Source organism: Phycodurus eques, chromosome 1 (assembly GCF_024500275.1).
Source record: "Phycodurus eques isolate BA_2022a chromosome 1, UOR_Pequ_1.1, whole genome shotgun sequence".
Taxonomy (NCBI): domain Eukaryota; kingdom Metazoa; phylum Chordata; class Actinopteri; order Syngnathiformes; family Syngnathidae; genus Phycodurus; species Phycodurus eques.
In genome coordinates this window covers 23,070,885-23,084,058 of record NC_084525.1, presented here as the reverse complement: position 1 = coordinate 23,084,058, position 13,174 = coordinate 23,070,885, and the positions used below count along the sequence as shown (strand labels likewise).

General features: G+C 41.4%; 1 protein-coding gene across 6 annotated transcripts in view; it reads right to left on the bottom strand.

Moving 5' to 3' along the window:
- Positions 1-476: 476 nt before the first annotated feature.
- Positions 477-13,174, bottom strand: part of txndc16 (thioredoxin domain containing 16) — a 38,391-nt gene continuing 25,693 nt past the window's right edge. For 4 of the 6 annotated variants that reach the window (XM_061683360.1, XM_061683351.1, XM_061683343.1 and 1 more), the window contains 3 exons: positions 10,813-11,003; positions 9,104-9,232; positions 477-3,483 (listed from right to left, as the gene is read on the bottom strand). In XM_061683360.1, the coding sequence (XP_061539344.1) occupies positions 3,365-3,483; positions 9,104-9,232; positions 10,813-11,003 (439 nt within the window). In that variant the 3' untranslated portion in view covers positions 477-3,364. Of the gene's footprint in view, positions 3,484-9,103; positions 9,233-10,812; positions 11,004-13,174 lie in introns of those variants that run through there. The other 2 variants (XM_061683377.1, XM_061683386.1) reach the window with 2 other exon arrangements.

Sequence of the window (13,174 nt, the reverse complement as noted above, 5' to 3'; positions counted from 1 at the left end):
GAGGAAGATGTTTACCAGGTTATTCATGAGAAGACAAAGGGAGGCACAAAGAGGAGGATGTTTTTCATCCTGAGGCCCCATAAAAGTAAATAGATACACCAGAACGTACACGCACTGGATCGAACATGCTCATAATCTGATGGGAGAGAACTCCTGAACTCATCTTGATATGCCACACCTGTGACGTGGATGGATTAGTTCACCAAGGGAGAAGCGCTCACTACTGGATTTTGACCCATTTGAGAGAAATAGGCCTTTTGTGTATGTAGAAAAAGTAATAATAATAATAGTAATAATAAAGAAAAGCAACACAAATTGATTTATATAGCGCATTTCATACACAAGCTAACTCAATGTGCTTTACGTGATTAAAAGCATTTAAAAATAAAGTAAAAAAAAAACAGAAAACAGCTTAAAAACATTTAAAACAAACAGAAAAATAAAAATAGAATTTAAAAAAACAGTGTACAGTCCAAGAAACACAATTTCAAAGTGGAAATGCTCTAAAAAGCCTGAGAGTTTTTAAGTTGGACTGAAAAGCATGCACACTTGGGCCTGACGTCACTTCTGTTGGCAACTTATTCCATTTGTGTGCAGCATAACAGCTAAATGCTGCTTCTCCATGTTTGCTTTGTACTCTGTGCGCCACTATTTGACCTGAGTCTTTAAATCTCAGACCCCTACTGGGTTTATTTTCTTTCATGTATTTAGGACCTAACCCATTTAGTGATTTATAGACCAATAGCAGCACTTTAAAATCTATTCTAAAATGGACTGGGAGTCAGTGTGGAGACTTTAGAATTGGAGTATTATGTTCTGATCTCTTTGTTATGGTCAGAACCAGAGCTGCAGCATTCTGCGTAGGCTGCATCGGTTTAATGCTCTTTTGAGGGAGTCCAGTTTTAGTGACTGATTTAATATGACTGTTGAAAGTCAGGTCGGAATCTATCAGAACACCAAGGTTTAAGACTTGGTCTTTGGTTTTTAGAGGGAGCGACTATGTATTTTCACGACCACAAGGCGCACCGCATTAAAAGCCGCAGTCTCAGTTACGGGGCCTATTTCTGTATTTAACGCATACATAAGGCGCACCGTATTATTGGTCGCAGGCATGGTAAAACATACGCTATCTTAAAACATACGGTAGCATTCATGCACGCTAAAACAATGTTTTTAAAAAGGCAGCGGGAGCAAAACTGAGTTCGGTTGTACTTTATTGAAGTATTTAACAATGTACTCAAGTTATTTTTCGATCAATCCTCATCCACAAATCCATCAAAGTCCTCATCTTCTGTATCCGAAATGAACAGTTGGGCAAGTTCTCCATCAAACACGCCAGGTTCGAGTCAGTCTCGTTGCCGTGCAGAAATGATGCCAGCTTTTCTGAAAGCTCGAACAACAGTGCAAGCAGACACGTTAGCCCAAGCATCCACAATCCATTCACATATTGTGGCGTAACTCGCCCGGCGCTGCCTCCTAGTCGTAGTCAAGCTGTGTTCGCCATCTGTCATCCATGGCTCCCACGCCGCTCACTTCACTTTGAACGCCTTGTTTACACGGATGTCCAGCGGTTCGTCAAGCCTCCCGGAATGATGGCAAGTTCCGAGTTATTGCCCTCAGTCGAATGGGGACTCTAGAGACGCTTCTCCCGGCTGTTCTTTGCTCATTAATTCATTGCTCGAGTTGGTCTTCCAACTCGGGCCACCTCGCCTTGTTTCCGCGGAAACTCAGCTTTGTCTTCTTGACTTGGCGAAGCTCGTTTTCCTGCTTCCTCCACTTGCGAACCGTGGATTCGTTGATCTTGAATTCTCTCCCGGCTGCGGCTGCTCGATTCCCATATTCCGCCGCGTAACTAATAGCTTGCACTTTAAACTGTGCTTCGTAAGCGTGTCTCTTCGTAGGCTCCGTTTTCGGGGGTCCTTAGCCAAACCGATGCACATACCGGAACAATATACCTACTGGGGGCGTGTCTTTAGCCTCCTCTGTCACGTACACCCTTCCCCTTTACGTCCGCATGCTGTCCTCAGTCACGTCCACCTTCCTCTACATAAGCAGCGTGTCGGCAGGAAATGCTCCCAGTCAGTCAAGCGGAGCGCTCATTAAAGTCACACAACATTTACAGATTTTGGAACTCGGTGCACACATAAGGCGCGCCGCATTATAAGGCGCCCCGTCCATTTTGGAGAAAATTTAAGACTTTTAAGTGTGCCTTATGGTCGTGAAAATATGGTAATTGAAGAAAACTTTAGCAGTTTTGTATCTGTTTGGACAGTGACACAACACCTCAATTGAACGGTAGTCATTTGGAGACACTGCTAGATATAACTGTGTGTCATCTGCATAGCTATGATAGTCAACATTTAGGTTCTGAAGAATTTGACCCAATGGTAACATACTGAGGCTGGACAGGAGGGGCCCAAGAACTGACCCGTGAGGGACCCCGTAGGTCATTGACATCCAATTATATTGAACACTTAATAATCATAATAATAATCATGCATTACGGCGGCACAGTAGACGACTGGTTAGCACATCTGCCTCACAGTTCTGAGGACCGGGGTCCCCGCCTGTGTGGAGTTTGCATGCTCAAACGCTCCACCATCATTCCAGTCCCCAAGAAACCTACAATCTCGGGTCAAAATGACTACAGGCCTGTCGCCTTGACATCTGTGGTTATGAAGTCCTTTGAACGTCTTGTGCTGGACCACCTCAAGAGCGTCACAGGTCCCCTGCTGGACCCCCTGCAGTTTGCCTACCGAGCGAACAGGTCTGCGGATGATGCAGTCAACATGGGACTGCACTTTATCCTAGAACATCTCGACAGTGCACTTCAGCTCAGCGTTCAACACCATCATCCCTGAACTCCTTTCATCCAAGTTTCTCCAGCTCAGCGTCTCACCTGCCATTTGGCAGTGGATTTACAGCTTCCTGACGGGCAGGACACAGCAGGTGAGGCTGGGGGAGGCCACCTCATCCACACGCAGCATCAGCACTGGGGAGCCCCAAGGTTGTGTCCTCTCTCTGCTGCTCTTCTCTCTCCACACGAACGACTGCACTTCAGCGCACCCGGCTGACAAACTCCTGAAGTTCGCAGATGACACCACTGTCGTCGGCCTCATCAAGGACGTTGACAAGTCTGCATATCGACAGGAAGTGGAGCGGCTGGAGCTGTGGTGCGGCCGACACAATCGGGGACTATACACGCTCAAGACCGTAGAGATGATCGTGGACTTCAGGAGGCATACTTCACCACAGCTGCCCCTCATGTTGTCCAGCTGCCTTCTGTCAACTGTCGAGACCATCAAGTTCCTGGGAATTACAGTCTCTCAGGACCTGAAGTGGGCGACCAACATCAACTCCGTCCTCAAAAAGGCCCAGCAGAGGATATACTTCCTGCGGCTTCTGAGAAAGCACGGCCTGCCACGGACTGGCCACTCATGCCAGAGTAGCATCTGCTCCATTTGCACACTGATTGAGGAGTACCTGCAACATTTGCACAATTAACATTTTCCCAGATTATCGCACTACTCGCCTGAAGTCTCGGCACCCTTTGCACAATGGTCATTGCACCGGACTATTGGAATATTAGTCTTTCGAACTGCTGTAAGTGCTAGAGGACTCTGCATCTTTTTGCACAATTGTCAAAAAAAATAAATAATGTACCGGCATTACCAGATAACTAGCAACCCTTTTTTGCTCAGTGACTGTTTTTTGTCAATGTCTTTATGCCTCAATAGTGTTCTCTGTCAACTGACTGTCTGTTGTCGTACTAGAGCAGCTCCAACTACCGGAGACAAATTCCTTATGTGTTTTTTGGACATACTTGGCAAATAAAGATGATTCTGATTCTGATGTTCTCCCCGTGCCTGGGTAGGTTTTCTCCGGGCACTCCGGTTTCCTTCCACATCCCAAAAACATGGCAGGTTGATTGAGGACTCTAAATTGCCCTTAGGTGTGGATCTGTGCGCGGATGGTTGTTTGCTCATATGTGCCCTGCGATTGGCTGGCAACCAGTTCAGGGTGTACCCCGCCTCTCGCCCGAAGATAGCTGGGATGGGCTCCAGCACGCCCGCGACCCTTGTGAGGATAACATATAAACAAACAAACATTCGCACTCACATTCACACCTAAGGGCAATTTAGAGTCTTCAATCAACCTACCCCGCATGTTTTTGGGATGTGGGAGGAAACCCACGCAGGCACGGGAACAACATGCAAACTCCACACAGGCGGTCCGGAATTTTAACCCCGGTCCTCAGAACTGTGAGGCAGATGCTCTAACCAGCCGAACACCGTGCCGCCTCATGAAATACAATCAAACATATTAGACTGAAGCTTGTACCTATGCATGCAGCCTGTTTAAACGTTTTAAACTTAGTACAGTACTTTTTTTTTTCAGTACAGCTCAGTTTTAAATTTTTAAGTATAATACATTTATATTTAAAATTTAAGAACTGTAAACATTTATTTAGTTGCAATTTTTATTTAACTCATGTGCAATACATTTGAATGAAATCCTCAAGTCAATTATTTTTTTTAAATTTACCAATATTTAAGTGCAGGCAGCAAGTATTTCTCCGAACAACAACAACCTGATTTGCAGCATCATGGACACTACTTCACCTCCTGAGATGTCCCTCTTTTGCTTAGTATGGAAGTCTGGCAAAGCACATTGTGCCATTTGATTCCAGGAAATCCCTGCAAGATCAACAGGGGACTTGGGTATTACACACATGTTATGGTTTAACTCCCAAATGAACCCACCCCCATTGTGTAATTAACATTAGCGCAGAAATGTATGTTGAATGTTTCTCTGGATGGAGTTGAAATGGCTTGATGAGAATCATGTCTCTGTGACTAATGACGGCAATTATTATCTTAATTATTATTCAGCACGTAATGTCTGTATTTATACCACATGGTGCTCCAACTCCACTCTGTGAAATTGAAGAATACACTACGCCTGTTAACTAAGCCTGACTGATGGAAGAATCTATGCTGTAGAAAAGAGCTGTCCTGAGACATAAGCGAAGGGCCCTGGCCACTCGGAAGCCCCCAAAAAGCGTGAGGATTTTTTATTTTATTTTTTTAAAGACATAACTATGATGGGATGGTGGGGCGACATATCAGATTCTGCTGAGGGCCCCACAAAGTCTTGGGCCTGCACAGCCATAGTTCAAAACACAAATCACTTTTAGTTTTATTTTGTGCAATAACTGGCATGTTTTTCTTACATCTTCTGACTTATTGTATTCATAGCTATGGGAAAGATAATGTAGGGTGTCCTGTCTTGTGGTCCATAATTTCGTGTGTTGGCAATTCGGAGTCTCCAAAGAGCAGCAGGAATGCTGACCTCTGCTGTTCCTCTTTCTGACTCTCCCCCATTCTGCTTATTTATTAGCACTCAATAAAACCTTTTTCAACCCATGCTACACACTCATCGTATTTTTACGGGGAAAATTTCTTTGTATAGGAGCAAACTCAGTCAGGATGGAAAAAAACAATCCCTTTTAACATGAAATTCTATCATCAGTGGCTGTATAAAACACCAATTTTAGAAGATGCCTTGCTCAAAGGCACCTGACCAGTTTAGACTTTGAAGTCACATCAAGCAGAACAGTCATTTTTCCAATAGTTTTTGATAAGTATTTGCCTGGCCACCATTTTGGAGTATCTGGAAACTTTTTTTCTGTCTCAATGTAATCAGTTAATATCAGCTATTTTAGAAATTGTATCATCCAGCTTGATGTGCTGAGTGCTAAATAGTTGACAGGGAATAGATGAACTTTGGATGCAGTGGCAAAGACATGTTACAATGACAAATGCGGACACCGGCACATTTAGCAGCTATAAATCAATAGTATTTTGTAGAAATAGCTTTTTTAAAAAATATATATATATATATATATATATATATATACATGTAAGAGAAGTCAGCGTACGCGACATAAGTGCAGCATGTATACTTGTCACGATATTGGGGTAAAGGTTGGTTCACTAGCGTGCTAATATTGCTAAACTGGACCCTAATTTACTGAATCACTCAAATTGCCTCATGGATTAGTTTCCACACACAACGTGATAATTGAAATTTTTAACAATTCCAAGGGGGTTTACCGAAAGAATGAGTAAACAAGAGGGTAAGCTGGCTGCCAAATACTTGTGCTAGCAGTAGCAGGACAGTCATGTTGTGACAAAAAGCAGATGCCATAGACAATTAAGAAAGATATTTCTGGTTAAGATTCGGTGCACAGTCAACATGGTTCTCTCCATACACAGGGGGAAGGTTTACCTGAAAAAAGAAATGTTTCAACACTCACTGAAGCATACCGAACTTTGTGAGAGAATCTTCAATCTCCATTTTTTCCTTCCTCTTTTGGCCGGGATTCCAAATTGGCGCTGGTAAACGGTGACATGAGACTTTGTCCCTCCCACCTGAATTGTTGCTGCCCAACGCCACACAGTACTTCAACATTATTTGATGTTGGCTGGCGAGCAATACATTTTTTCTGTTCACACACTCAGCACTGGAACATCACGCGTCGCCCTCCAAGACGGTGGCCGCGTGCGCGTCCAGAGGTGTGTGACGTCACGGGATAACTGATAACTTTTTAAGGTTGCCATTTTGGATGTCATATAAGACTTTTCATGGGCTTCAATTTAGATTTTCAAATTTAAGATTTAAAAAAAAAAAAAAAAAAAAGACTTGGTAATTCATTGAATACAAATAAGTGGGTCTCCGGAGGGCCTGTCCACCCATGCAAAATAAACCAAGCAAATCTTTTGTTATCTGCCTATTTCTAAAAATGTGTCTGTGAGCGAGCCCATCAGAATTTACAGCCCACTGTAGCAGTGCTGCTAATTTGCATAATAAGTACCCCCTCTCTGAGTTTTCTGCTCCACTGTTCCCAATTGAGTGAGACTGTGTCTATATTTAGTGTTTTTTAAATTTTTGACCATTTATCAAGTGCCTGCAGCTGCACACAAGGTGATCTGGGTAATTGAATGGGTATGCCTAATACTAACACTAAGAGGCAAACTTACTGAGGCAACGTATGTTTCATTCAAATGTCAGCCTCAAGTACAAAAACTAAAGTCTCTCTTGACTGTGCCATAGACAACAGACATATCTCAGACAAATCACACTTTTTCTGAGAATCATGGCTCAGGCTTTAATCGTATTCCATTCCATTTTAATCCCAAAGTAGAACCATAGCCCATACACACGATTTGATACACCTGACAATGGAAAAATCCTTCTGGAGACTGACACCCAAGTATTAGAGGCAGCGAATGCTCGCTCCACAATAATAAACATACTGTCGCATGAATACCTCTCTGACAGTGTCAAGGAAAAGCAAGCAGAAAGGCGGAATATTTGATACAGCTTGCATATTTGACCTCATTAGATTGTGCATGTGTTCATAATGAAGTGGCCAGAGTGTAGAAGTGTTCTCATCATTCAGTGAACTTGAGCGTCAGCCAATGAGCTGAACTCTGACGTCATTAAGGAAAAATCTCATTTAAGACTGCGAAACTTCAAATCTGTCAAAAATACTAAAATCAGCACAGTGCATAACTTACATAAACCTGTGAAACGGCTGCAACTGTGGACATACAAGGAATATAAATGAATGATAGTTGTTTGTGTTGTACCACACAAAGAAAACAATGGGATACTGTCCTATACTGTTTTACGTTTTGTGTGACATTTAAACAAACATTTCCATATATTTGTATTTAAGCGTGAATTTGGATCTTCGTAGCTGGTTTGTTACTTCTTGCGCTTTTTCTAATTGAAGGGATTCGATGAGCTTGCTATTACAGAACAGGAGTAAATTTGTAGTGGGAAATATAGTCAGAGGAATTTCCAACACATACTGTAGATACCCTTAATATAAGGACACTGGAATTTGACTGATTTAGTAAAAGAACACGTGCTAAGGACTCAACCATGCCGCCCATCGCGTAAGATTTTTTTGTTTTTTTACAGCAATATGAAAATACAAAATTCTAACTTTCAAAGGCATTATGGGTGATTAACATGCATTCATTCATTCATGTTCTTTACTGCTTATCCGACTGATTCTCAAAGTGTGGTGCACAGGCTCCATCTTGTGGCACAATAAGTATCACTAAATTAAATATTCAAACTGTTAAATTTGTTACAGTGGCTTTTTTTTCCCCAAGTAAAGTACATTTGTTAGGTAGAGTTCAGTCATTTGCATTTAACCATTGTCCCAGATGATCGCACTACTCGTCACTTTAAACCGCATACACTCCTTGAAGTCTCGGCGCCCTTTTCACAATGCTCATTGCACCGGACTATTGCAATATTAGTCATTCGAACTGCTCTAAGTGCTAGAGGACTCTGCATCTTTTTGCACAATTGTTTTTGTCAATGTCTTTATGTCTCCAAAGTGTTCTGTAAATTGACTGTCTGTTGTACTAGAGCGGCTCCAACTACCGGAGACAAATTCCTTGTGTGTTTTGGACATACTTGGCAAATAAAGATGATTCTGATTCTGATTCTGATCTTTGAGTATTGTAAGTCATTTACATGTAATCTTTTAGTACGGTTTGTTTTTAAACATTTATTTAAAGTACAATTTTTTAATTGTTTTTACATTTTAATTGAATCATTATTGAAAATTGAAAAGGTTTCTATTTTTCTTTATTTAAGCCCAGTGTTAATATTCAAACGGTGCATAATGTTACAGTGGTTTACAATATCAAATATACATTTTAGGAATAAAACCTCTGCCTTGTTTTTGATGAGCACTTGGGCCTATTCTTCTACTGTATCTTAATGGCAGTAATATTGGTGGTACTTGGAGAGCTAAGTATTTTTTGAGGTGGTACTTTATCGGATTTATTTATTTATTTATCAGGCTGAGAGACCGGGTACACCCTGGACTGATAACCAGTAAATAACGGGGCATCGAGCAGTCCAACTGTGTAGCAGCTATGTGAACCGCTAAACTACCAATGACCCTTGTTACTATTACAGAATAATGTCAAAATCATTTGTCATAACTCTGAGTGATGAGGCGTGTGGTAGGAGGAATCACTTGTTGTTTCCTCCATGTTCATCTCTGTCTCACCCTCCTCCACTTCTTCGTTCCTTTCTTTGGAAACGCGTTGCTTAGCAAAGCCAGGCTCCTCATCGTCCATGATTTTCAGAAAGTCATAGAACTCCGAAGAGGGAGGCCAGTCATCTTTCCTTAACATCCCTACAAACAGAGCGGAATGAATCAATTAAATCTAAAGTACAGATCATTCAAATATTGGTTCCACAAAACAAAAACAAAAAAAAACAAAAAAGTGATGATATACAAAACATACTGAGGTTGCATTTCAATGACTATGATTGTACAGCCTTTAATGTGAATTAAAACATAGAGAACATCCACGTGACTTTTCAAGTAATATGAAGCCGGATAATACAGCGGGGAGCGCAATGCAAGAACTGTGTTGCCACAAACTACAGTATGTTAATTACAGTATAAACAACAACACATTATCCCACAATGCACTTAGGCGGTGAGACCACAATCACAGCAGGCCCAAATAAAGGTTTACGTTAATGGCTCTGAAAAACATTTCAGAGCCATTACAACAGACAGAAAAGGTAAATGAGGTCAGATTTTCTGAACTATTTTCTGCTTCAAACTAGAATAACAGAGATGCTCACTCATTGCAAAATAGCGTCTATTATGATGATGATGATGATGATGATGACGCTCTTCTGGGACAGCACACATTAGGAGTAAGATGGTATTTGGATAATGTATATATTCTCCATATTTTCTATTCGACCAAGGCAGAAAAAAAAAACCCCACACAAACTTTACTAAAAAGACTGTAAATGATTTCAATGCTCCTTTTTTTTATTTTGAAACTTTCTGTGAAACAGAAAATAACACTGATTTAAGTAGCTTGATTACTTACGTAACTATAATTTAAACATGACTAGTATATTACTAGTATTTTGATAAATGTGTAATATTGTGGTTGAATAGGAATAGGTTATAAATTTGTCTTGTAAAGCTTTGTGAATGAAAATAACTTTCAAAAAATGCATAAATATCCAGCAACGTAACTCAAGGTAGGATTTAAAAATTGTATTTCTTCAATTATTTGGAGTTAAACGTATGTCAGATATTTCTGTAAGTAATATTTAATAGCAACAACTGTAATTAAACATAAAATACATGAATACACATTCATACCAGTTTCCTACTTTTTTTTTTAACAGAATGGATACTGTAGGTAATGTAACTTAAACATTAAAAAATGATCCAGAATACTGATACATATGTTGTAATACAGATGCAAATAAAGGACATAAATTGAGCATTTGATCATATATTTACTTTAAATCCCACTTAAAAAATGCCTGTCCGGTAACTCCAGATGTCATTTTAAACACTGGCTACAGTAATACATTTTCCCAAAAGGTATCATTTGTGTATTTTTCTTTACCATATTTCTGTGGCTTTCCAAAAATGTTTTTTTTTTTTTTTTCCTGTTAAGAAAGAACAGTTTTGAAAGAGACCATAGTGTCCCCAAACAATGCCATAAAGCAAATCTGAAGTCAGGTAATGGATGTTGATTGACGACTCTACCTGAAGGTGCGCAACCATGAGTGTGAATTGTAACATACATGGTTTAAACTGGAAACTCAGTGTGATATATTTTCCTTTCCAAGTTTTTCAGACCCATTAAATTAAGCTTTTAAAATGCACATCTGCTATGAGATCAACTTCTGGACTTTATTCTCTTACGGTGTTAGAGACGTTGGAAACCTTACCTGCAGGAGACTCTCTGGCTTCCTCTACCCTCTGCAGCCACTGCAAGACAGACCCGGCCACGATGGGTGTGTTGGGTGGGTACTCGTAAACTTCATGTCCTGAGGGCAAATGAGTGAGAACCAGTGCAGGAAGGGGGGGCATAGAACCCAGATAAGAGCCCAGTACTGACATCCCAGCTGGAGTACGGCCACTGCAATAGAATACCAACTAAATGTCAAAATTCCAAATTTAAAGAAAAAAAAAAAACGATTTTTCATCTCAAAGGGTTATAACAGCGCGACATAGATGCTATTTGTTAGCCCGTCTGTAGCAATTTGCATTGTTTGTTAGCATTAAGCTAAACGGACTTCATTCATTTATTCATTTTCCCTAACGCTTCTCCTGACACAGGTCGCGGCCATGCTGGAGCCTATCCCAGCTGACTCTGGGCGAGAGGCGGGGTACACCCTGAACTGGTTGCCAGCCAATCGCAGGGCACATATAAATAAACAACCATTCACACTCACATTCACACCTATGGGCAATTTAGAGTCTTCAATCAACCTACCATGCATGTTTTTGGGATGTGGGAGGAAACCGGAGTACCTGGAGAAAACCCATGCAGAATTGGGGGGAACGAATTTGAACCTGGGTTCTCAGAACTGTGAGGCAGATGTGCTAACCAATCATTCAACGTGCCGCCCTAAACGGACTTACTGCTATGCAAAGCTATGTGGTTGTATTAAATACACAAAGTGCACCATAATTTCTTGTGTATTATGGGCAAGTTTTTCCAAATAAAACCTTCAAAAGTCAATAGTGCAGTGTAACTACAGTTAAGCGGCCGAAATGAGTTTCCTCCGCAGGGTGTCCGGGCTCTCCCTTAGAGATAGGGTGAGAAGCTCGGTCATCCGGGAGGATCTCAGAGTAGAGCAGCTGCTCCTCCATATTGAGAGGAGCCAGATGAAGTGGCTGGGGCATCTGATTCGGAAGCCTCCCGGACGTCTCCCTGGTGAGGTGTTCCGGGCACGTCCAACCGGGAGGAGACCCCGGGGACGACCCAGGACACGCTGGAGAGACTACATCCTTCGGCTGGCCTGGGAACGCCTCGGGATCCCCCCGGAAGAGCTGGATGAAGTGGCTGGGGAGAGGGAAGTCTGGATGTTCCTGCTAAAGCTATTGCCCCCGCGACCCGACCTGGATAAGCGGTAGAAAATGGATGGATGGATGGATGGATAACTACAGTTAGTCACTGATGGTGTCGTGATACACTCGCCTGACTTTGGTGCGGGCAGCGTGGGTTCAATTCTCACTCAGTGACGGCGTGAATGTGAGTGCGAATGGTTGTCCGTGTCTATATGTGCCCTGCGACTGACTGGCAACCAGTTCAGGGTGTAGTCCGCCTTTCACCCAAAGTCAGCTGGGATAGGCACCAGCGCTCTGCGACCCTAACCAGGATAAGCGGTGTTGAAAATGGATGGATGGATAGTTATAGTTTGAAAATTATTTCACAATGAAATGAGGTAAATAGATATATATTTTAGAAAAGACAAACAGTTATAATTTTACAATACTATTATTTTGCCTTCTATTGAGGCTTACATTAAAAATACTAAAATCTATGTACTCCAAAATAATGTGTACACAATTATGGCTGTGAAGCATGCTAGTGTTTAGCTTTGACACTGCAGCTTTAAAAAAAATACTTTCCACCTTCCACGTGCACATTGACACATGAGCAGGCTTGCACAACATAGTGAAAACTTGACAGGTCATGTGTCTGGTTGGCACTTTTACTCCTGCTGCAACATTCATCAAAAATAAATAGTTGAGACACAACAAGATGCAGAGGAGGGGATAAACACACATTAGGTCTATTACCTTCACATTATTACAACTATTTAGGAGATTAGGGGACTAACTGACATAAAAAAGCATTTTAAAAACTATTTACAATGACGCTAACAGACATGCAAAAACCAAAGGCATGAAAAAAGGTGAGGTTTGGGGGAACATTGTAGGGGGTCTGGGTGGATCCCCCGGGCCACTGCAGAGATTATTTTTTATTTTAACATAAATTAAGCAATCTAGAAGACTGAAGAGTACAATAAGGCAAAATAAAAAAAATTTCTTCATGCAGAAAAAAATGTATTGACACCGCTCAAGTACAAATTTAAGATTAAAATTAAATTTGCCTCATTTCTTTGCTTTTTTGCTTTGGCCTCCAACTTGAGCCAGGCCCATCTCCACCTGTACCAGATGCCTGCTTCAAGCTGTGCCACATGAATTGCATCCCCCTCTTTAAGCACTCTCATTCTGGAAAATAATTGACTTAAATCCTTGTCTGTTTCACTTCATTTTTCACTATTACCAACTTCAAAG